The following is a 24,143-nucleotide window of genomic DNA, read 5'->3' as shown; positions in this document are numbered from 1 at the left end:
ACTCTAGCATCTTTGCCAAGAAAACCATGATTGGGTAACAAAGAGTAGAACACAACTGAACAACAAAAAAACCCTCCCCTTTATCTAGAATGAGATAATCTGTGATGCAACACCAAAACTCCACGAAGCAGAATTTTGTCTTCCTTTCATAATTTAGAAGGCAACTGAGATTCAAGGTCAGCAGGTAGGTGGTACAGTAGGTGAAGTACTAGGCCAGAGGAAGAACTGAGTTCAAATCCAGCCTCAGATACTTACTAGCTGTGTGACCCTGAGCAAGTCACAACTGCTGTCTGCCTCAGTTTCTCCATCTGTAAAATGGGGATAAAATCACCACCTTCCTCACAGGTTGTTGAAGATCCAGCAATACTTATATAGTGCTTGCACAGTGCCTGGCACCATATAAACATTAGCTATGAGCTATTATTATCATCAAAGATAATCTTATCAAAAAGGGCTTCGAAAAATTACATGTATTATTTGCACCGGTCTAGGGTCTGACTAATTGGGAGTTTTGGGTACATTACATTAAAAAATGGTATGACTTCTCTGTCTTTGTGGGTTTTATGGGATCTTATATGAGAGGCTGACCTAAGAGAAGGCCTGGTAGTTTTGAGACCAACATGACAGCTACAGCTTCCCCCTAAGGGAGGCTGTGGTTTATAGAATCTTTGCATGGAAACCATTGTTATAAGATTAGACCTGATGGTTTTGAGACTTCCATGAAAGTTTCCCCTTCAGGGATGCTGTAATTTATAGAATATACTCATGGAAAAATACTGACAATAATATTTTTCAAAGGTTGGTACAGCTGTGTTCCCCAAATAATATTTTGTCTACCACCAGATTGTTTTTCTCACTGATATGCAAACCCCCCAAATAGTATTTTGTCCATCACCAGCTTATTTTTCTCCTTGATAACAAACCCTCCAAATAATATTTTGCCCTGACCCCTAATATACAATTGGGTCACTGCAGGCCTCCCTCCTAATGTAAGAAGCTCACTCTCAGAGGAGCACTGGAGCATTCCTTTCCCTCTGCAGGAGCTCTCCTCCCTGATGGGGTACCCCCTTCCCTCTGGCAGGAGCTCCCCTCCCTGCTGGGGTACCCCCTTTCCCTCTGCAGAAGCTCCCCTCCATGCTGGGGTACCCCCTTCCCTCTGGCAGGAGCTCCCCTCCCTGCTGAGGCACCCCCTTCCCTCTGGCAGGAGCTCCCCTCCCTGCTGGGGCACCCCCTTCCCTTTGGCAGGAGCACACCTCCCTGCTGGAGCACCCCTTTTCTACTGAATGGATGCATGTCTCCATGTTCTCCAATGCAGCACAGTCTTTATACGGGTTATACTCTATGTTAGCCTGAGCTGTATGTCCAGTCACTTTTTCCTCTTTCCCCTTTGCGTGCAATAAGCTTTGCACTGAACTAAGACCCATTGTTTTACACGTTATTCTTAGCAATGAACTCATTAGTTCAGCCTCTGGCTGCCTCATGGGCCTTACATAAATTGAGTATATGGACAAGGACTTAAGCTATTGATAGCCTGACCTACACTGGGAAGCAGGGCAACTGTGAACTCAGTTGTAAAAAGCAAGGGTCAGTAGGGAAACCCTACGTCCTCCCAGCAGGCACACTCCCTTATACCAGAGGATTATCTCAAAATAGAGGCTTGGTGTCTAGAGAACCAGCCTCTGAGCCAGGAAGTTTTGGGTTCAGATCCTTCCTCTGAAACATACTAACTCTGACCTCAGGGCTCTGGTGCAAAGTGTAAGGAAAGTGGAGGCAGAGGGGGTTTTCTTATGCAGGCGTTCTTTGCATCAATGAAATCACAGATCTATTCCCTGGACTTACCCCTATTCTAGCAATGGTAACAGAGCTCTCTCCTGTCATCTTTGATAGGAAGGGAAAGGAAGGTCTCACCACACACTCTCTTTGCCCCCAAACCCTCTGATCCTCCAAGCTTCCCTATTCTTGTCAAAGGCACCACCCACCATCTTTCTAGTCTTTCACTTTTGAAATTCTGCCAATATCTTCAACTCCCCACTCCCTCTCATGGCACCTGTATAATTTGTTGTCTAATCTTGCTGCTTCTACCTCCTTAGTGTCTTTTACGCCCCCACATTTAAAGCTTTTTCTTATATACTCCATTCCATCCTGTTTTCCAGCTCTTCCTCAAATGGATTTCCTTAAATGCAGATCTGATCATGTCACTCTCCAGCTCAATCAGCTCCAGTGGCTCCCTATTGTCTGAACATAAACAGCTCTGCTTACTTTCCAAAGCTCACAGCCATCTGGCCCCCACCTGTCCTTTTGGCCTCACTGAACATTAGTCCCTTTCCCACACTGTATGATCTAGCCCACCTGAAGCCATATTTTGAATTGGTGTCTTGGGCAAGCCAACCACTCTGGCCCCTAGCTGCCTAAGCCAATACAGGATACATACAGATAATTACACAGTGAGGGGGAAGGGGGTGTGCACTAAGGACTCTGGAATTAAGGAAAGGGGTCATGGAGAAGTGCCTGGAGCTGAGCCTTGAAGGGGACCAAGGGTTCCAAGAGTCAGAGGAGGAATGAGGGACAACCTGTGCTGGTTAGGAAGGAGGAATGTTCCTTGGATGAGAGCTTAAAGTTATTTAATCTAATCCTTTTATTTTTAAGTTGAGGAAAGTATAACAGGTTAACTGATTTACCAAAGTCATACAGGCAAATCAGTTTGTCAATCAGTAATCATTTGTGAAGAAACCACAATGTGCCAGCCCCTGAACTAGATGCTGGGGATGGAAAGAAAGGTAAAAGACAGACTCTGTTCTTGAGGAGCTCCCAGTCTAATGGAGGAGACAAGCTAAAGACAGGAAGAATCTGAAATCATCAGCAGAGGTAAGGCCCTAGAGTTAAGGGGATTGGGAAATGCTTGCTAGAGAAGTTGGCTAGGATTCCATTCGAGGTCATCTCACTCCAAATCCTGCTCCCTCTCCACTGAGCTGCACTGTTGGGGAAATCACAGGGCCAGGGTGGTTAGAGCAGAGAGTGAATAATCAGCAAGGGAAAGACAGGCTGGCGTCAGATGGTGATGGGTTCTAAATGCCAAAACAGAAGTTTTTCTTTTATCGGAGGCAACGGGGAGCCTCTGAAGCTTCCTGCATAGGGAATAACATGGTCAGATCTATGCTTTAGGAATATCAATTTGGCAGAAAACACTGGTGAGGGGAGAGGCTGGATACAGGGAACCCAATTAGGAGCCTACTGCAGAGGTCTGGGTAATGAGGGCCTCCTCCAGGGTGGCTGTGGTCTGCATGGCGATAAGGGGGTGGGGGTGAGAAGTATTAAGAGGGGGAAAGCAAGACTTGGTAACTAACTGGAGAGGGGGCACGAATGTGAAGAATTAAGGAGAGTTCTGAGGCTGCAAAGCTGGGTAATTGGAAGCAGAAAGAAGTGGAAGGGTGAGTTTGTGGGGATGACTGCTGGCTGCTTCAGCAGAGGAAGGAGACCCATAATGAAGAAATCCCGCATCCCTCTAAGTGTCAACACAGTTACTGAATACCTACTATGTGCATAGCCCTGTACTTCAAAACAGAAAAAAAAATACCCATGATCAAGATTCACAAGGGAAATGTTTGTCAAGCTGGACATATCTTGTGGCCATTTATACATTTTTTCATATGCGTCAGGGACAGATTTGTTTTTGAACTGGATGCCTTGTTTCCTGCTTGTCAGTACTCAAAGAATTATCTACTCTTTTTTCCCCTGAAAAAACAGCAATTTCTGAACGCTGTGCCTGGTGAACATCTCAAGCACCATGTGTTGGTTTGGGGAGGGCTCGTCTCGATTCTCCTGGGGACGGTGCTGAAGACTGAGATGCAATGCTTGGGAATAGGGTATAGCTATACATTGTGTGTTCCAATATCCAGAATATTCCTGACTTTAACATTGAAGCAATTTTGGGTTTGCTTTTTCTTTCATTTATTTTATGTATTTATTCATGCAGAAGAAAAGATGGATATAGTGGAGGAAGCATGTCTATTACTGAGATTGAAATTGACATCAGGCAGTATTTTCCATAAAGTAAGGTAGGCCTCAGTTGTGCTCTGGGGGAGGGAAGGTACTTTGATGGAAAAAGAACCTAGATTAGGCAAGTATTTGAATTCTGTCAAAATTGTACTCATGAGAGGCAGCCTGCTTCAATGGAGATGACTGAACTGAGAGGCTGGAGAACCAGGAATTGGGAGACCTACTTTGCTATGTAACCTTGGGCATATGAGCTCTCCGAGTCTCAGTTTCCTCACCTAACTAGGGATAATCATTAATCCCTTTTCCTGCCTTATTCATAAAGTTCTTTTTCCCCCCGTGAGGCATTTGGGGTTAAGTGACTTGCCCAGGGTCACATAGCTAATAAGTGTCAAGTGTCTGAGGCTGGATTTGAACTCAGTACTTCCTGTCTCCAGGTCCAGAGCTCAACTATGCCAACCTCTTTGTCTTTGATATTTTTAGGCCTTAGATATTTGGCCCTACCAGATGCTCAGGCCAGAATAAGGGAGTGATCTCTTTGCATTTCTCTGAATACTCGTCCCCTGCATTAACAGTGTCTTTACTTGGGCACCAGACTCACTTCAACTTGACTCATGAATGCAAAATGCAGCCTGACATTATGACATCATAATGATGTGCTTTTGCTACCTGTGTGCGAATGCCTGGTAGGTAGTACGGTGGCAAGAATGCTGGGCCTGGAGTCAGGAAGTCTGGAGTTCAAACCCTGACTTCAACACTTATCAGCTGTGTGACCCTGGGCAAGTCACTTAACCTGTCTGCCTCAGTATCCTCACTAGTAAAGTGTGGATCATAATAGCATCCATCTCCCAAAGTTGTTTTAAGGATCTAATAAGATAGTATTTGAAAAGTGTTTAGCACATAGTAGGTACTTAATACTTGTTCCCTTCCCTTTCCCTTAAATGGCAAAATTAGTACATTGGATTTAGAGTCAAAGGACCTGGGTTCAAATCCCAGATCTCCTATTTTAAAGCCATGTGATTTTAGGTGTCACTTTCTCTCTTTAATTCTTGGTCTCCTTATCTATAAAATGACATGGATGGGCAAGATGGTTTCTCCATTCTCTACCAACTCTAAATATCATGATTCAATGTATCCTCGTCTGTTCCAAATTTCTGTCCACTTAGGACAATCTCTTAGGCAGATAACAGTGCATAAGAATTTGAGGACAGTGTGTTACAAAAGAGATAGCACTGAACCTGAGGTCAGAAGGTCTGTGTTCCAGCAGGTCTTTTTGATGGGTCATTCTCCTCTCTCTCGAGACTCAGTGTCTTCAGCTGTAAAATCAGGGGATTGGTTTAGTCAGCCACTAGGGTTTTTCCCAAGCTTTGGCAATCTTGGAGTCCATTTATACAAGCCTTTCCTACTATGCACTGAAGATAAGTCACTTTTGCGGTCTCCCTGGCATTTTGTGGTGAATGGTGTCTATGCTGTGTTCATTCTACTTGCTGAATCAATCCAGTCTAAGCTATCAGTTCTCTGCAGTCTGCAATGACTTGAATCACTTGGGTTTTGCTTCAAAGTAGAAAAATTCCAATCTCCTACAAAAGTTTCCTGAGTCAGCTAGAGATGTGTTAAAAAAATAAAAGTGTCCTGTCTTCCCAAATGATGAGTTTTAGGGAGGGTGAGGATACAGTAAGGTGTTCTAACAAGCTCACAGAAATGTTCTTTGAACAGAAACATGCTCTCTTTTCCCTCACTATTAGCTCTTTCTCATAAACCAGTGTGCAATCATGGACTTGGAAAATCTCACACCTCAGAGAGCATCTAGTCCAACAAGCATTTGAGAAGGAAGCCCTCTATAGCGTCCAAAGGGACCATTTGTGCAGCCATCCATGGCAGACCTTCACAGACGGGGAGCTTGTTACCACTGGAGGTAGCCCAATTCACTTCTTGTCAGGATTCTTTCCTGACAGTGAGCCCATCTCCCTGAAACTTCCCTCCCTCTTCTAGCCCTGTCTTCTGGGGCCAAGTGGACCAAGTTATCCTTGCTGCTTTCCACATGGCAGTCCTTCAGAGACTTGAAGTCTATGCTTCCCTGTCAAGTCTTTCCTCCTCCAGGCTAAGCATCCCCAAATCCTTCATTCAAAGCTGATAGAGAATTTCTTTCCATTAGCCTGAGTTCTTCCCACTAGCAACAAACAAGAAAGGATCAGGAAATGAATGATCATTATCTACTAACATACAAATATAGAGAAAGGACCACACATTCTTTCCCTGTCTTTCTCTACTGAGTTATCTTGGTTTAAAGATTTGAAATAAAGTGCTAGACTTGCAGGAAGATTCATCTTCATGAATTCAAATCCAGCCTCAGACACTTACTAGTTGTGTGACCCTGGGCAAGTCACTTAACCCTGTTTGCTTTGGTTCCCTCAAATGTACAATGAGCTGGAGAAGCTGGAGAAGGAGATGGCAAACCACTCCAGTAACTTTGCCAAGAAAACCCCCAAATGGAGTCATGACTAAAACAACACAATAAATGTGTGTATTTGTGCATCTGCATATTTGTCCAGATCCATGATTTAACTGTTGTGGGAAATTTCCTATACTAAATAAAGTGGATCACTTCTCCTCTTGAGGCTCCTTCTTGCTCTGGATTTTCCAGACCAGTGGCGGCAAGTTCAAACAGTAATCCCTACACAGTGATCCCTGCAGGTGGCCTACTGACTGCTTTTAAGGTATACTGTTATCTATGTTTTATTGTATTTTTATTCATTTTGTTAACTATTTCCCAGTTACATTTTCATCTTGTTTATCTGCCCAGCTGAATTCCAAGTTCACTGTGTGGATGAGACTGACAAGGCCCACTTATCCCAGAGCGAGAGCAAGAGTTGGACCCTATTGAGGAGGTGCTGGGGTTGAAGGGAGCTGAGACCATTTAGTCAAACCCAACCTACACCCCAAGAATTCACGCTGCCTACAGCTTTTGGTGTGGTCAGCTAGACTCTGGCCCCTCTTTCCTCTCCTCCCCTTGGGGCAGCCCATGCAAAATGAAGGGACCTGAGGCACTCACAAGCACTGAAGGCAGTCTGGCTAACTCTTTGGAGGATATATATATATATTTTTTGTCCTTAACTACTGGAAACCACCCCCTTATTTTCTACATTTCCTTCACACAAGGAGCTTGAACTTTCACCAGTTTTTCTCTCTCAACTAATGAAATTCTATAATGATCATGGAGAGTAAAGAACGATTTTTATTTCATTAAATACTCCCTCTGCCCTCCCATCACCACCTGGCAAGGGCCTTCTACCTAATCTCTTTCATTTCTTTTAAGCTTCATTAGTTTCTAATTCACTTCTCTCTATTTTAATTAAACAATAAACTTTGGCTCATTAATGAAAATTAAAGTGTTGATTAGGAAATGAACAATCAACAACAACTGTAACATAATTGTAGGGAAAAGGCTTCCTGACTCTTTTTCCACCTTCTTTCTCTGAGTGTCATCATTGTTCCTTGTGAAAAAGAAAGTTATAAGGTTCCCACATATTTGGTTAAGAACAGTAGGTGCCAGAGTTAACAGGAGGTCATCACGTGCAAGGTCCCAAGTACAAGTACTTCCTTAGCAGAGAAAATAGTAGGGTACCAGGCCCTGGAGAAAAGGGAGGAAACAGGAGCAGGAAAACAGAGGCTGTGGAGGATAAGACTTTGTACTTAATCCCCGATCAGTTTGAGAGCACAGGATTCAATGCCCTAAGTATGAAATTCATCAGGCCAAATTCAAGTGTTGTAGTGGCAGTAGAAAAAGCACTGGACAGTGGAGTCGGTCCTGAGTTTTATCTTTAAATTAGCTCTGTTTTGACTCTGAAAAAGCCAATTCACCTTTCTGAGCCCCAGTTTTCCCTATCTGTAAAATGTACATATTCTCCATTTCACAGAGGTGTTGTGGGAAAAGAGCTTTGTAAGCTTTAAAACACTTTATAAATAAGGGCAATTATTAGCTTAGCTCTTTTGAAAGCTGAACTACATTCAAATACTGGTTGAATGCGATGAATGCTGGGGTCTTTTCATCTTTATTTTGAGTCATGAATCCTCCTGGCAATCTGAAGCCTATAGGTCCCTTTTAGAAATAAGGGTTTTAAATGTACAAAATAAAATACCTATGTGTTTATAAATGTGATTACAAAGCAAACCAGTTATATTGAAATATAGTTATCAAAATTTTCTTTAAGTGTGTGGGCCCTCTCAAATCTATCTGTAGACCCCAGGTTAACTTGCGCCAGCAGACTGCAAGAACTATCAATTGCTGGTCAGATCTGTACAGCTGATAATGGTTCTGTTTAAATATCTGTGCTTCATAAGGGAAAGAACTCCCCTGAGAATCAGTCCTGTGGTCTGTCCCCTAAATCTGTTCTCCCAGCCTCTTCTGTACATTGTAGTAGACTTTTAAATCGTACATGAGCATGAAGCAATATGAAGGCAAACCGCCAATGTATACAGATCCTCCTTTTTGCTCATTAATTAGAAAAGATATGGAAAGAACAGATACCCCCCTGATAAAGCTCTTGGTTAAGGGAATATTGATACAATGGGCGCAGTCCAGGTAGAGGTATTGACAAGCTGGGTAAAAGAGTAACTTGGTTCATTTCTGCAGCCTTACTGCAAGGACAGTAGCTGAAGTGAAAGAAATTGGTTCCTTGAATTTCTATGATTGGGACATGGAATCTCCTTCTTCCACAGAGCTTGTTCATTTTCAAAGCAGCTATTATGTGGCAGAGAGGGCATTCACTGGTCTGGTGGTCTGTTTAATTTTACTGTGTGTCTTTGAGCCTATTCTCCTGAACATTCTTATCAAAGACTTGGATGAAGGCATATATGTGAGGGTCATCTAATTTACAGACATACAAAGGGAGAAAGGGTCAGTTAAAACACTGGATGAAAAAGTCTGGAGTAAAAAAAGATTTCAAGGGGCTAAAATGTTGGGAAAAAAATCAAGTAAGATGAAATGTAACATGGGTAAATGCAGTGCCACACTTGGGAGAGATATAGCAAGCTACATATGTTTAGGACGGGAGAAATATGGCTAGACAGTTACTTTTGGGAGAAAAAAAGATCTTTAGGATTTTATGGGATTGCAAACTCATGAGGAAGCTAAGAATGACAAGGCCGTTGAGAAAGTTAACTTGCTCTTATGTTTCATCAAATAGAAGGTCTGATGTCTAGAATACAAATAGTTGTCCTAGTCGGACAACAGAACGTTGTGTTTGGTTCTGGGCACATTTGACTAAAGACAGACTGGAGTGTGTCTGGAGTAAGAAAACAAATGATGAAGGGACTGGAGACCAAGCCATGCAAGAACTAACTGAGGGGATTAGAGACATTTAGGTTAAGGAAGAGAAGTCTGGGACAGTAAAATGTGGTCTATAGCCCTTCAGCTATTTGGAGACAGAACAGGCAAGGTGGGTTAGAGAATTGTTTTGCTTGGATTTAGAATGCAGAATTTAGATTTAGAATGCAATGGTGAAGGCTGCAGAGAGGCTGCCCCAAACAGAACTGCTTACCTTGGGTGGTAGTGGGTTCCTTCTCACTGAAAAGTCTTATTTATTTTTAGTTTTCAATATTCACTTTTATAAGAGTTTGAGTTTTACATTTTCTCCCTCTACTCCCCCTCCCCAAGACAGCACGCAATCTGGTACAGGCCATACATGTATAATCATATTGAACATATTGCCACATTAGTCATGTTGCAAAGAATTAGAACCAAAGGGAAAAACAAAAACAAAACAAAGAGAAAAATAGTATGCTTCCAGTTTCCATCATGAGTCTTTTGGAATTGTCTTAGATCATCGCATTGCTGAGAAGAGCCAAGTCTATCAAAGTTGGTCATCGTACAATGTACTGTTACTGTGCACAATGGTCACCTGGTTTTCTGCTCACTTCACTCAGCATCAGTTCATGCAAGTCTTTCCTCACTGGAAAGTCTTTAAGTGAGGGTGAGATGTCCCCTTGTCAGTGATGGTCTATGGGGGACACTAGAGGCCCTCTCTGGTCCAAATCAGAGATGATGGAATGTCAGAATTGGAAGGCACCTCGGAGGCCAGCTAGTTTAATTACTTTTTACAAACGGGAAGCTGAGCCCCAGAGAGGATGAATGACTTGTCCAAGCTCACATAGTAAGTGGCAGAGACAGGATTTGAACCCACGTCTCTTTCCTCTCTTCCAATCCAGTCTGTCATGCTATGAGCTAAATTCTAGTCCCAGTGCTGTATTGACTTGAGCAGTGTGACCATGAGCAAATCACTTCCATTCTGGGTTTGTAGTCTTTTCATCTGTAAAAAGTAGGGGTTGAACTAGATGGTCAGTAAGTTTCCTTCCAGCTTTGACATTCCATTTTTATATGGGCCCTTCCAAAACAGTCTGCCTCATCCCCTTCATCATACAAGACTTCTGTAGGAGGCCTGCTATGCACATGGCTGCTACTTCCTTATTCACTGTTTTAAGTTATAAAGGCATCACCCTCCAGGGATAAGGCTTTAGACCCCACCCATTTTATGGAAACTGCTCTCCCAAATGACCTTCTGACCTCCATATACCTAGTGCCTTTTCTTCTTTTAGTCCTCTGCAGCCTCGGGTATTGTGGCCCCTACCTAAGGGATGCTCTGTCTTCTCCCAGCTGCAGATGCCCCTCTTGGTTCTAGTCTTGCCTAACCATTCTTTCTCCAGTTTGCCATCTTCTTTGGCATCCCAATGCCTTTAAAGAAGGTGCCACCCACAGCTCTGTCCTTGGACCTTTTCTTCTCAGTAAGGTGTGCCATAGTTGTAAGGATGCTGGAGCCAGAAGGCTTGGGTCTGAACTACTGCTGTACCTGTGTGACCCAAGGCAAGTCTCCATCATCTTGGGGCTCAAATTCTCTATCAAATGAGAAAGTCCTTTACAGTTCCAAACCCTGTGGTTCCATGGCTTCAACTAGTACCTCTAGGTGAGTGATTTCCAAATCTTTCTAGACTTCTCTTAATTCACAGCTCCACAGAAGCAGATAACTTTACAAAACAAATCCCCTTAAGAAAAGGATGGTTCTGTAAAACTTGGACTCAAAAGGCCACACCCAAGGACCCAGATGGTCACAAGTGGCCTTAAGGCCACAGGTTCTCCACCCCTGACACACCTTTTATCGAGGCTCCCACATCCGAAACCTTGGGGCTATCTTTGTGTCTCCCTTTCCCCTCATATCTGATTGGGTGGCAAATCCTGTTGAGTCTATCTTCGCTCTATTGCACCCCCAACACCACTATCCTAACGTAGGCCCTTATTAGGATCTTAATCCTTATGGAGATCTCAGAGCTGCCTTGAGACAGCTAGGTGGCCCCATACATCCAGTGCTGGGCCTGGAGTTGGGAAGACTTGACTTGAAATCTGGACTTGGACATTCACTGGTTTGTAACGAACTCTACGCAAGTACACTGGTCTGCCCCAGTTTTCTCAACTACAAAACAGGGATGATAATAACTACTACTTCCCAGGCATGTCAGAATAGAAAAAAATTTGCAAATTGTCCAGCATATAGTAGGTGCTTAATAAATGCCTGTTTCCTTCTTTCTTTAACTCTACTTTTCCCCCAGAAATCCACTTTTATAATGCTTCCAAAATTACCTTTCCTACCTATAGGTCTGTTCGTGTCACTCCTCTATTTAAAAACCTTCAGTCTCATTATTTCTCAACTTCAAATATTTATTTGGCATTCAAGGCTCTCTACAATTTGGTGCTCTCCAATATTTACAACTTTCTCTCTCATTATTGCCTTCTCTCAGTGCTCTATGAACTATTCTGGCCAGAAGCAGCTCTAGAACACGCCCTGTGCTTTCCAGTCTCTACACCTTGGCTCAATGCTCCTTATGCCTGGAATATCCATCTTCTCCCTCCCTTTGCAGGTTGAGTTCTTAACTCATACTTTAAAACCCCAAGTGACATGCCCATTTCTTCACAAAACGTTCCCTGATCATCACAAGCTTCTTGTTTCTACCCGCCAAGATCTCACATCGCACCCTCCTGGAACTTTCTAATATTATATATTGTGGCTACTGGTGTCCTACACCTTTATTAAACCATGATGTGATCCTTGATCCTGTAAGTAAAGACAGTGTGGTCCAAGTACCAGTGTGGATGGCTGGAGATATCCGGGTTCAGATCTACCTCTGATATCAGCGCAGCTGTGGGAACGCTGGCTAATTTCCTCCCCTATCAAACTGGGATAATGACATCCCCGGTACTTACCCCGTAGTATTGTTAAGAGAATTAAATGAGAATATGTGTACAGCATTTTGTATACATGAGGTCACTATATAAATGTTAAGTGCTCTGTGCTAAGTGCTTAATGTTCATTGTATGTATATGTCTTCTATGGATATACATCACCACCCCCAACATATGCCCTAGTTGGCTGCCTTTTTGCTCCTCATTCTCCTGTCTCCTTCCAGATATCTCTCCTATCTCCAATTTTCTTCTGTATCAGAGCTAAGGGGCCACCTTTCCCAAGAAGTTTTAACTTTATCTATTTTGATTAGCATGGCAGCCAAATTCCTGACTTATCTTTTCCCCTTCAGGCAGTTTTGTAATCAACCCACAAGATTTTGTCACTTGCAGATTTTATGGTCTAGCTTCTCCTTTGAAGGTCCTTGATCATTGTAGCTTTGGAATACCCTAACTGATGCCATGCTGTGGCATACATCTGGTGGGTGCTCACAGAGTCTCTGGTAACTGTTATGGACTCACAAAAAGGGATTTCAAGAAGCTGGAGAACATGCAGAGAAGTTGTAACCAGGATATAAAGAGAACCTGAAATTGTGTCGCATAAAGGATCAAAGAATATGGAAAAATTTAGACTGGACAAGAAAAGACTTGGGAGGGAATATCTTGGTCCTCAAATGCTCGAAGCACCATCATATGGAAAAAGAGATCAGACTTATCCCACTTGGCCCAAACAGCAGAACTAAGACCAGTGGGTGCAAATTGCTTGGAGACAGATTTAGCTGAACAGAAGGAGTTCTAATAGGAGCTGACCCCAAATGGAACTGACTGAGGTCCCCATAAGTAGAACTCTTCAAGGAAAGACCAATCAACAGGGCTATTGTAGAATGGATTTTCTCTAGACTGAAGGTTGACATAGATCACCTCAGAGGCTCCCTCCCAGCTCTGGGATCCTATAAGTCAAATATGTGGTAGAGAAGACTGATGGGGTAGCCATCCTAGACACGTAATTCAGTTAAAATGGAGTTAATCAAGCATCTTTATGATTTGATTTCGAAAGTCAAGTTGAGAATTCCATGAAACAAGCAGTTCACAACTGATACTGATCACATGGCCTGTGTTAATAGAGTTCTCTAGCAGGTGCAAAGAAAGCTGTTATTTGGCCTTCTTCCACACAGAAGCTTTATGATACTCCTTTATGGGCTTGGGTCATCTCTACTCATGACCTTCCTGAAATTACTGGAATTTGGATCTCTATGTTACTCAAAACAATGGGCAGGCAGATAGATCTCAAGCCTCTTCATAACTCGAGAGAGATTTGGAATCGTTTTCACTTCCTTTTAACTTGAAGCAGAAAGTCTGTGTGTTGTCAAGAGAATGACTTCCATGGTATTCTCTGAAAATCTTGGTAGAGAAGACCTCTCTCGACTAGGATCTTTTAAATTTGCCTCCTTCCCATGCAGATGATGTATCTTGTGTTCTACAATACAATTCTACAGAGGTACAATAGATTATTGATGGCAGCAATGAAGAAAAGAGAAACAGAAGTCAGAGTGTCTGTCGAAAATACTGGAGTTATCTTGCAGCACAAACTCCGGGTTTCTGTTTCTGATCTTGACCAAGAGAGGCTCTTGGAGTCTATTAATGACGAGGGTCCACATGGTACAATGGAAAGAGCGCTGCCTTCGGAGTTGGGAGGAGTCTGAGGCTGAAGCCCGTCTCTGACATTTCCTACTTGGGCAGATCAATCAAGAAACATGAAGGGCTTACCACGCGCCAGGCACTGTGCTACACACTAGGGATGTGAAGAGGCAAAAGCTAGTTCCTGCCCTCAAGGAGCTTACAATCTGGTGGAGGATCATGAACAAGTTCTTCGATTTTTCTGAACCTGTTTCCTCATCTGTAAAATGGAGATAGTAACTGTAGTACTCGAAAGGGTTGCTGTGAGGCTCAATTAAGATCATGTATATAAAATGCTTTTTAAACTAAAGCAACGTATTCATGTTTTACTTGCTTTCTGCATCTCTACCATCGACCATTCTTTCTTTTTCATTCCATGGCTTACCAACCCCCACTTAAGAGAATACAGAACTCCAGCTCTGTATACAGCAGGCAATCAATTAATGTGTGCATGCACGTGCATGTGTGTGTATGTGTGTGTCTATTTACAAGCTTAAATACAGCAAGGCGAGTCATTGATACAGAGAGGGAAAATGATGGCCAAGGATTTCTTTTCCCTTACACAGATTCTCTAACAAGGTTAAGATGATGGGTGGGACTGGAAGGCGGCTAGAGAATTAGACAGTGAAGGGCAAGGAGGGGAGAGCTTCCAGAGAAAGACAAAGCCATTCACATCTTTTCTATCTTTCAGTTTAATTCAGTACAGTGATAAGATGGATCACAGAAGTCAATGCTGCACATGATGGTTATTTTTAAAAAAAGATCTGGTTTCAAAATAATGAAAAATCTGATAGTTTAAATACTTCAGTAGATTTTAATTTTTTCTACTTTATATAAAATTTCTAGTAATGAGTTCTAGACTTGAGGATGGATGCAAACTAATCAAGCTGCATTTACCTGTATGTACAATGTGAAAAGAACTTACAGAACAACATTCCCACCTCTCAGCTGGATGGCTGGGTAAAGTGGCACCTATGAATGCCTCCCTTAGTGATGGCACTGTGACTTCTCTGCAGAGGTGCCTTTACCTATGTTTTCTATATTAAAAGCACAGCATTTTAACAAATTCTTTTAGGATGAAAAGCTCTAGGAATAAATGTACTGATGCTCAATGTGACGCTGAGGCTCTCCAGGATACCTTAAAGTTCATTGTGTTGAAGACCTCTTGAGATTCTGGTGGACAAGTCTTGCAAGTGCTTCTTTACCTAAAGATGGAACATATTTTTTACTAGTTGGGCAGGCAATTATAAAGTCACTGGAGTGAGATCAGTGTGAGATATGCTGATAGAAACCAAAATGAAAACATATAAACTTTAACACGGATCTTGACTTCCACTCATGCATTTGACCTGAATGTGTTGTCAATATCACAAAAGCATTTCAGTAGAACTAAAAAACATCCACCGAATAATAAAAAACACAAAAGAAAAACAGGAAGCAAGTGAGACTGAGAATGGAAAGTAGAGACTGATGATGTGGAAAGGGCAGTGGTCCTAGAGTTAGGAACCTGGAACTTAGGTCCTTGAACTTAACAGCTGTGTGACTGGGGCCGGAGGGACGGTGGAAGGTGACTTTTCTGAGTCCCACTTTCTCCTTCTCCATAAAATGGAAAGTAATACTCACCCCTCCTTCCTCCTAACATCATTATGGGGAGGAGCCTTTGCAAATTCCAACATATTAGGGAACCGTGAGGTATTTGTACTTGGATCACCAGGCCATTTTGTTATTTTAAAAGCCAGGGAGGGGAATGGAAATGACAAAGTGCTTTCCTTACAACCGCTGTGTAAGTGAGGCGTTCTCACTTTCATTTTATAAAGTATCAAAATCTCGGGGAGCTGACATGACGGGCCTTGTGCTTTGGACTGAGGCCCCTGCTCTTGCCCCAGGGCTCCAAGGATTGGAAACAGTTTAGAGACAATGTCTTTCCTTGTAGATGTAGGGTTTCTTCCATTTAAAAAATGATCTTATAAACCAGTAGATTGCTTCTACTGAAGAGATACTATGATGAACATGTATTATTTAGATCTTCAGTCTCCATGTAGATATGTGGAAAAAGGCTTACTTGACTTAGCTGAAGTGTTTGGTTACCTTACTGCTCCTCTGCTAACATTTGTTAACTTTCATTTTCACAAGAGAACCGCTAAATTCAAGAGATGAATGACAGTAATCTTCAGACTTGTTATTTATAACACTAAATCTCTTTACAGAATAATACTTTGTGGTAACTACCATTAAATGATGGACACGTCCTACTACAATCCTTCAAGGGCCCATGGTTTAATCAATGTGTACCACCTCTACCAAAGCAACTTGCACTGCCTCCAAACTGTCTTGGTGAATTTCTGTGGCTAAAAATGTCATCACCTGGTGGTTGGGGCCAAGTCTCTACTCTTGGCTAAGGTGGTCCTTCAATGATAGGCCTATTATCCACTGCCTAATCTGCACTAAAAGCCTTTCCAGCTCAGTGGGAAGGTCCGGGGTTACTTCCACATCACCATGAGGCATCAGAGGGCTGGGGGTGGGCACAGACATGCTCTATGCAGGAAAGAGCCACTGCCTAATGCAAGAACGATATGGGGCTATCGTTCTTCTGGTGGTTGTCTGAACCCACATTTTCCAGATTGTACTTCCCTAAGCATCACCTATTACTCTTCTATCCATCTCTTTTAAGCTCAAAATGTCAAAGATTTCAATGTCCCCATCTCCATGAAGGCTTCTCTGATGCCCTCACTCAGAAGTGATCTGTCCTTCTTTCACGGGACTAGCATTTCCTCCTCTAGTTCATTTTTAACTTTTTCAATTAAAAATCAATTTTCTTTCCTTCTGCCAATGTGGGGGAGGGAGAGGGCCTCGCAACAAAGACACAGTTAAGTAAAATAAATCCCCACACTGGCCATCCAAGAACACTGTCTGACTGCACTCTGAGTCCACAGCCTCATCAGTCCCCCACAAGGTTCAAACTGTCCTGTGGCTAAATCACTTTGGGGAGTGATGGACTAGATTATCTCTATGGTTCTTTGAGCTCTAAAGTGGTTCTGATTCGGTAATCACCAAATCAATCCACTTCAGTCTCAGATAACCTACACTACATGCTACTGTTCCTAGAGGTAGAATTCTCCTTAATGCTAACATTCTCAGCTCCAGCTTCAGATGGACATGAAAACGATCCTGTCTTCTGCCTTTAGTGGACCTGGCCACCTCGCAGGCCTCAGACTACCAAAGTGGATGGCTAGACCTGCAATCTCATTTCATTCTCTATTTCCTTGAGTTAGTCTACCAGGAGTGGGGAACCTGTTGCTTTAAGGCCACATGGGGCCTTCTAGCAGCCTTTTGACTGAATACTCCTAGTCTACACATTTTCTGCAACAGCGTTCCAGTTTAGGCTCCCATACAGGACTGCAGCAATTGCCACAGCCAATGGGTGTCATGCAGCTCTTGCTGTGGTTCTTCCCTGTGGAGAACACTGGGGAGAAGGCTGATGTGTCTGGACATCTAATTCTTCTCTTGTAAATGTGGCCTTGGCTTCTTCTTTTATTTTTGCTTTTTGGAGGGGGGAAGGCAGGGCAGTTGGGGTTGAGTGACTTGCTCAAGTTCACATGGCTAGCAAGTGTTAAGTGTCTGAGGCCGGATTTGAACTTGGGTCCTCCTGACTCCAGGTTTAGTGCTCTAGTCACTGTGCTGCCCCATGGCCTTGGCTTCTTTTAAGGGTGAAGTCTGAGTTTTCCATTTAATCCAGATCTATCTACAGTAATGAAGCACTAGGGAAATGGGAACTTAGTAGATTCACTCAGTAAACTCTAATACAGGGAAGAAATGAAAATGCTGACATATCTCTAAAGTCAGATATGACCAGGCTCTCATACACACAAGCACATAAAATGTCCATGTGAAGGCCTAAGTCCACTGATCAGTTAATGGCCACCAGTGAAATATAAGTGCTTATACAGACTCATTAATTCTCATTCAGGAAACATTAAGCGCCTGCTGTGTGCACTTCACTGTACTGGGGAAGACACAAAGCATAGCTACTGCCCTCGTGTAACTTCCTAGTCTAATAGAGGGATAAAGTACAAGCTTATGTATCATACTTAGCCTAGTGGTTTCTGTTTGCTCTGCCTAGGGTCTTATTTTTTTAAACAACAGAATGGAAAAATCATTTAATAAGCAAGCCCCACTGTACAATATGCCACTCTGATATGCTGACAGCCCTTACTGAACACTAAGACATCAGGAGATGGCCATATCATTGTAGTAAGAACAGGAGTGTCGGTCAGGCGCAATCCTAGGAATCCAAAGAACAAGATGGCTTTTATGCTTGTTTATGAGTAAAGTGCTGGCCCTGCCTAGGCCCTCCTACTTGTGACTCATGTGCCAAGAGGGTGAAGAAGGCTGAATGTACTGGGAGAAGACCTGGACAGACACATGGCTTGGAAGCTGCGTGACCAGGGCTAAGTCACTTCCCCTTTTTAAAACTCCAGTTTCCTCTCTAATAGGAGAAACATGACTCTGCATGGGGATCATTCTTGCACAATCTACCTCATAGACCTTTTGTGACAAAGGCCCTACGTAAACGTAAGTGATCGTGATGAACAAGCTCTGGGGCAACTAGCAAGCTAATGGGCCTAGTATGTGGGCTCAGAGCATGTCTGCTGCCTGAGGACCAGCCATCAACAACAGGGGAGGGAAGGTGCTAAATTTTCAGTCACAGAAACTCACCAAGACCACTGACTAAAGTATGGGCTGTGATCTGTCCTGGGGAAGAGTATACCCATCGAAACAAAATTAGGAATCCCTGAAGTGCTAAAGAATTAACCCCAGCTGATTTCCAAGGCTTTTTTCCGGTTCCAGCCATCACGATCTTATTAAGTGATTAAACACCTACATCAAGCAGACACATGTGCACCACAAACCTTGTAGCCCAGCTCTTTAGTCTTCTCTTCTAACATGGCATACTTCTCCTTATTCCTGCTCAGATGTTCTTTATCGCCCATTCCCTCCACGTGCTTTAGTTTTTGATGAGAAATTTCCAGCTGTTTCTGATAATGATGATGCTTTTCAATTTTGGCTTCAAAGTGTTTAAGCTCCTCCTACAACACAGAGTTAATAAGAATAAAGAACTTCGTTTTTCTCTATTGCGTTCTTGACGCTAACCTGAGTCCCTGAAAAATGTTCCCAATAAACTTTTTAGCATTTTCCTAAGTAACTATATGCAGTGGCTTTGGATGTAAGACTTGTTCATGCCTGTTGTAGCAGGGGGAGGGTCTTAAGTTTTGGATCACTCAAGACATCACATCCCGTAAAACTGTTAACTCTTTACAGAAAAGACGACAGTGGCAGCTTCTCAAATGGCCAATGAATCTGCCACTCACATTTGTGTAACCTAAGCAAGCCATTAATCTCTCTGGGCTTCAGTGTCCTCATCTGTAAAATGAGAGAACTGGACTAGATGAACTTTCAGCTCTAAATTCACATTTTAAAAATAAAGTGATCAAAACTAACCCACTGGCTGTTTTAAATAAAAAGAAATTATCACTCGACTCTGCTTGAAGCCCAAGAGCACCAATGCCTAGGCACATGGAAGGTACTCAACAATACATACACACGTTCAATACCCGTGATTTTATTTGTGTGGGAATTTCCGCTGCCAATGAAGACTACAAGTCTAATCTACTTTCTGATATGATAAACCCTTGATTCGCCATCACCAGGCAAACAGAGTAACTTCAAGGAACCAGTACTGGGGAAAAAATCTGGAAAGTGACAGTGGAAATCAGCATGAGTCAAGCTGTAGAGAGGAACCCAAAGACAAAGATATAAGAAGTGCCAGAATGTGGTCACTGACCACAAGTCTTAAAAGACTCAGAGGATGCTGAGAACAGAATGACTGGGATGAGAGGGAAAGTAACTAGGGACATAAGATAAGGCGGCCTGAGGAGAGAGGTGCTTCATTCTCTGACCACGGTGGTCAACTATGGATTACTGTCAGGAATTTAAATTTAAATCCACTGAGTTTTTTAGATGAGTAAATTTACCTTCTTAAATCACCAGTTTACCTAATGTTCTTAACGTACATTTGTATTCAGTAGGGACCATGTGTTGGCATGAAAGAATCTATCACAGCAAAGAGGAAAGACCCCTGCAGTGGGAATGGATGAGCAAATTATTTTCCCTCTGTGGGCCTCAGTTTTCTCATTCGTACAACAAGAGGCTGGCCTAGATCAGAGGCTCCCAAATTTATTTGGCCTACCAACCCCTTTAAAAAAAATTACTCAGTGCCTCCCTGGAAATCTACTTTCTTTAACCTTTTTAATGTTTTTTTTTTTTTTTCAATTTGCTTCATTTCAAACTACCAGCACCCCCCAGGGGGTGGTATTGCCCACTTTGGGAACCTATGGTCACTAGATGGTTTCTAAGGCCTTTCCCTAACATTCTATGAAATTACAGAAATGAAGAGGGGTCACCAGATATTCCTTCCTCTCCTCTGTCATAGAAATGAAGGGAGACAAATGTATTTTAACTCATGCTTGCTCAGGAGGTGAGGAGAAGAATCTGGGATCAAGTATCTGTCTGCTATGTTACTTTTGGGGAAAAAAAAAGTTAACTTATCATTTTGGAAAGATACAAGATATGTAAAAAACACTGGGTAGAGTATATCTGGAGTGCTGTGTACAATTATTGGTGCTTCATTTTAGGTTCAATATGAAAAACTTTCTAATAATTACAGCTGTCCCAGGATGGAATGGGCAGTCTAAGAATGAGTAAGTCTCCTGTGAATGGAAGCATTCAAGTAGCAACTTGGGAGGAATTCTTATTGGGGTTGGGCTTGGGCTGGACAGCTTAACTTTGAGAACCCATGATTCTAGGCAAGAATTATTTTGAGCCTTTCTTACCCGGAATGAATCCAGTTCCTTCTGAGTAAAGTTTGCTGTTTTAGCCATGTCCCACAAATCAATTACTCTTGGTTCTTCAAACTCTAAAAGAAAATAAAAAATGTAAAAACTATGGCAGATGCTAACATGTGACTCTAACATTTTCAAATAAAGACATTTAAATGTATGATACAGAATACCTGAATTGATCCTAAAACAATCACATATCCCTTTGATTAAATCAGTGATTCTTCTTCCTTCATAGATTTTAATACATGGTTTTCATAAGAAAGCAAACAGGAATGCATCATTACAGAGTGTTTCCCCAAATAACCCTGTGAAGCAAGGAGTGCAAGTATCCTTTTTCCCCTTTTACAGAGGGGAATCCTTTATGGGTCTCAGTTTTCCCATCTGTAAAATGAGAGGGCTGGATTAAGTGGTCCCAAAGGCCTCGCCAAGCTCTAACATGTTATGAATCTAAATTTCATATGTCACTTAAATGAATCTCGAGTCAATATTTATTAAGTTTAAAGATATGCAATACACTGTGCTAAAAATGACTAAGTTCAGTTCTTAAGAAAATGACAATCCCAAAGTGGGTATGTGATCAGTGAGTAGATTATGCTAAGGGTAGAAAGTGCTAGAGGCCAGTGAGAAAAAGAGACATCACTTCCACCTAACTGGCTCAGGGAAGACTTCAGAGAGGAGGCAGCAATGCTGCCAGTACTAAAGAATAAGAAGGATTTCCCTAGGTAGAAAGGTGTGGAGGGAGTGTATTCGGGTAGGGGAGCAAGAGAAGGCAGCTACTGGTTCAGTTTGGTCTGAATGCAAAGTGGGTGAAGAGGAACAGTATGAAATAAGGCTGGGAAGGAAAAACGGAGGGCCTTAAATGCATTTGTATTTCATCCTAAATGAGCACGGGAGTGACACTGTCACATCTGTGAATCAGAACTATTTTTCTGTACTGGGGAATCTGGAGGCAGGGGGATCACTTAGGCTTCTCTTACTCCTGCAAAAGACAGAGCTGATGTGATGGAGGAGACTGTCAAAGGAGAGAGTGAAAAGAGGAGGGGCAAAGTCAGAACCCAAGGGAAACATCACAGAAATGAAGGAAACAGGAAATTTAGAGCAAAGGAATGTAGAAAACAATGTTAATTGTCAAGGGGGATGAGAAATAGCCATTCCGTTGGTGTTCTGGAAGTCTATGGTGACCTTGAAGAGAATGCTTTTGGTCGAGTCAGAAGATAAAAGGAGTTGGGGAGTGAACGAATCCTGAGAATGCAGAGGCATCAACCTTTTATGCTTCTCATCTAAAACATCTAACAAAAAAATACTTAGGCTTTTATAATAACCAGAGATGCAGGCCAGAAGGTGGCTGCTCAATTTCTTTTCCCTTCCATCCTCCTTTTCATGGATGTTTTTAAGAACTAACCTGCTTACCCTGCTATTTGTTGTTTCTTGTAGCTTACAATCATTAATATCCACCGAATGCCCCGACTTTAACGATGTTCAGTCACTGAGGTACCAGAAAATATCTTAGCTGCTCCATAAGAATAATCTTTATCCTACCACTATCTCATCAATTTTTTTCACCACAAACCTTAAAAAATGACTAAAACTTAAAAATTAGAAAATAATAATTTGGATGGAGCCAAGATGGCAGCATAGAGGAAGCACTCAGGTGAGATCTCCTAACATTCCCCTCCAAACAACTTTAAAATAACACGACAAATCAGCTTCTGGAGGGGCAGAGACAACAAAAGGTCTGGGTGAGACATCTTCCCAGCCCAAGACAACTTAGGAGGCTGGAAGGAGGGTCTGTGGCACTGGGGTAGGGGATGGTCCAGAGCACATATGGTTACAGAGGCAGCAGCAGCTTTGGGAACTCTCAGGCAGGATAAGGAAACTGGGCAACAAGTCATAGAGTACAGAGTACCCCTCTGCTAGTACTGAGCAATGTAGCTGCCCATATGCATTTCCAGGGTAGAGAGTGGGGCTTTTTGTTAAAAGGGAGCAGGAGCCCTTCCTGGGTAAAGACCAGAGTGAGACCAGGAAAGCAGTGACCACACTTCTCCCCAGATCATACATATTAGAAGCACCAGAAACTTCCAAACCCTCATGCTACTGAATAGCAGCAGAAAAAAAGCATGAAGCTTGGGGACACTGGTCTCTCCTCCCCAGGTGAGCAGAGACCAACTTTAACATAAAGTTAAAAGTCAAGAAATAGCATGGAAAATTGAGCAAACAACAACAACAAAAAGAAACTGACCACAGAAGACTATTATGGTGACAGAAAAGATCAAGATACAAACTCAAAGATAACAATATGAAAATTGCTACAAGTAAAGCTTCAAAGAAAAATGAAAGGGGCAGCCAGGTGGCTCAGCAAGTAAGAGCACCAGCTCCAGAGTCAGGAAGACCTGGGATCGAATCCGGGCTCAGATACTTAGCACCACACCCAGAAATAACTGGCCGTGTAACCTCGAGCAAGTTATTTAACCCCAATTGCTTTGAAAAAAAAAAAAAGAAAAATGAAAATTAGACACAAGACCAGTAAGAATGCCTGCAAGAGCTAAAAGGAAAATTTTTTTAAATCAAAAAAGAGAAGTAGAAGAAAACTTGGGAAGAAGAATGAGAGGAACACAAGAAAACTATGAAAAGAAAAGTAACAGCTTGGTAAAAGAGGTACAAAAGCCCACTAAAGAAAATAATTCCTTAAAAATTAGAATTGGACAAGTGGAAGCTAATGACTCTATGAGATACTAGGAAACAAGAAAACAAAGTCAAGAGAATAAAAAGTAGAAGAAAATATGAAATATCTCATTGGAAAAAAAACTGATCTGGAAAATATATCAAAGAGAGATAAATTAAGAATTATTGGGCTACCTGAAAGCCATAATCAAAAAATGACATCATATTTAAAACAAAAATTATCAAGGAAAACTGCCCCTATAGAACAAGAGAGTAAAACAGAAATCGAAAGAATCCACCAATCATTTCCTGAAAGAGATCACAAAACTCCCAGGAATAGTATAGCCAAAATCCAGAGCTACTAGATCAAGGAGAAAATACTGCAAATAGCCAGAAAGAAACTATTCAGATACCATGGAACCATAGTCAGCATCATATAAAATTTAGTAGCTTGCATATTAAAGAAAGGAGTGTAGGGACCTGGAATATGATTTTCCAGAAGACAAAGGAGCTGGGACTACAACTAAGAATAACCTTAACCAGAGGGTATAATCTTTCATGAGAAAAACAGACATTTAATGAAACAGAAGACCTGTGAGCATTCCTGAAGAAAAAAGTTGAACAGAAAATTTGACATTCAAGTACAATATTCAAGAAAAGCATAAAAAGGCAAATATAAGTGAGGA

General features: G+C 42.1%; 1 protein-coding gene across 1 annotated transcript in view; it reads right to left on the bottom strand.

Annotated features, from left to right (window-relative positions):
• Positions 1-14,571: 14,571 nt before the first annotated feature.
• LRPAP1 (LDL receptor related protein associated protein 1) overlaps positions 14,572-24,143 on the bottom strand; it is a 44,747-nt gene continuing 35,175 nt past the window's right edge. Inside the window, exons 6-8 of the mRNA XM_069070649.1 lie at positions 20,788-20,870; positions 18,808-18,984; positions 14,572-15,102 (exon numbers count right to left, since the gene is read on the bottom strand). Coding sequence (XP_068926750.1) covers positions 15,037-15,102; positions 18,808-18,984; positions 20,788-20,870 — 326 coding nt within the window. The 3' untranslated portion in view covers positions 14,572-15,036. The remainder of the gene's footprint in view (positions 15,103-18,807; positions 18,985-20,787; positions 20,871-24,143) is intronic.

This window comes from Petaurus breviceps, unplaced genomic scaffold, assembly GCF_028583685.1.
Source record: "Petaurus breviceps papuanus isolate PSGF00001 unplaced genomic scaffold, PetGlider_PUasm1.0 140, whole genome shotgun sequence".
Taxonomy (NCBI): Eukaryota; Metazoa; Chordata; class Mammalia; order Diprotodontia; family Petauridae; genus Petaurus; species Petaurus breviceps.
Note: the sequence above shows the minus strand (reverse complement) of the source record. Positions and strands in the feature narration are given on the sequence as shown.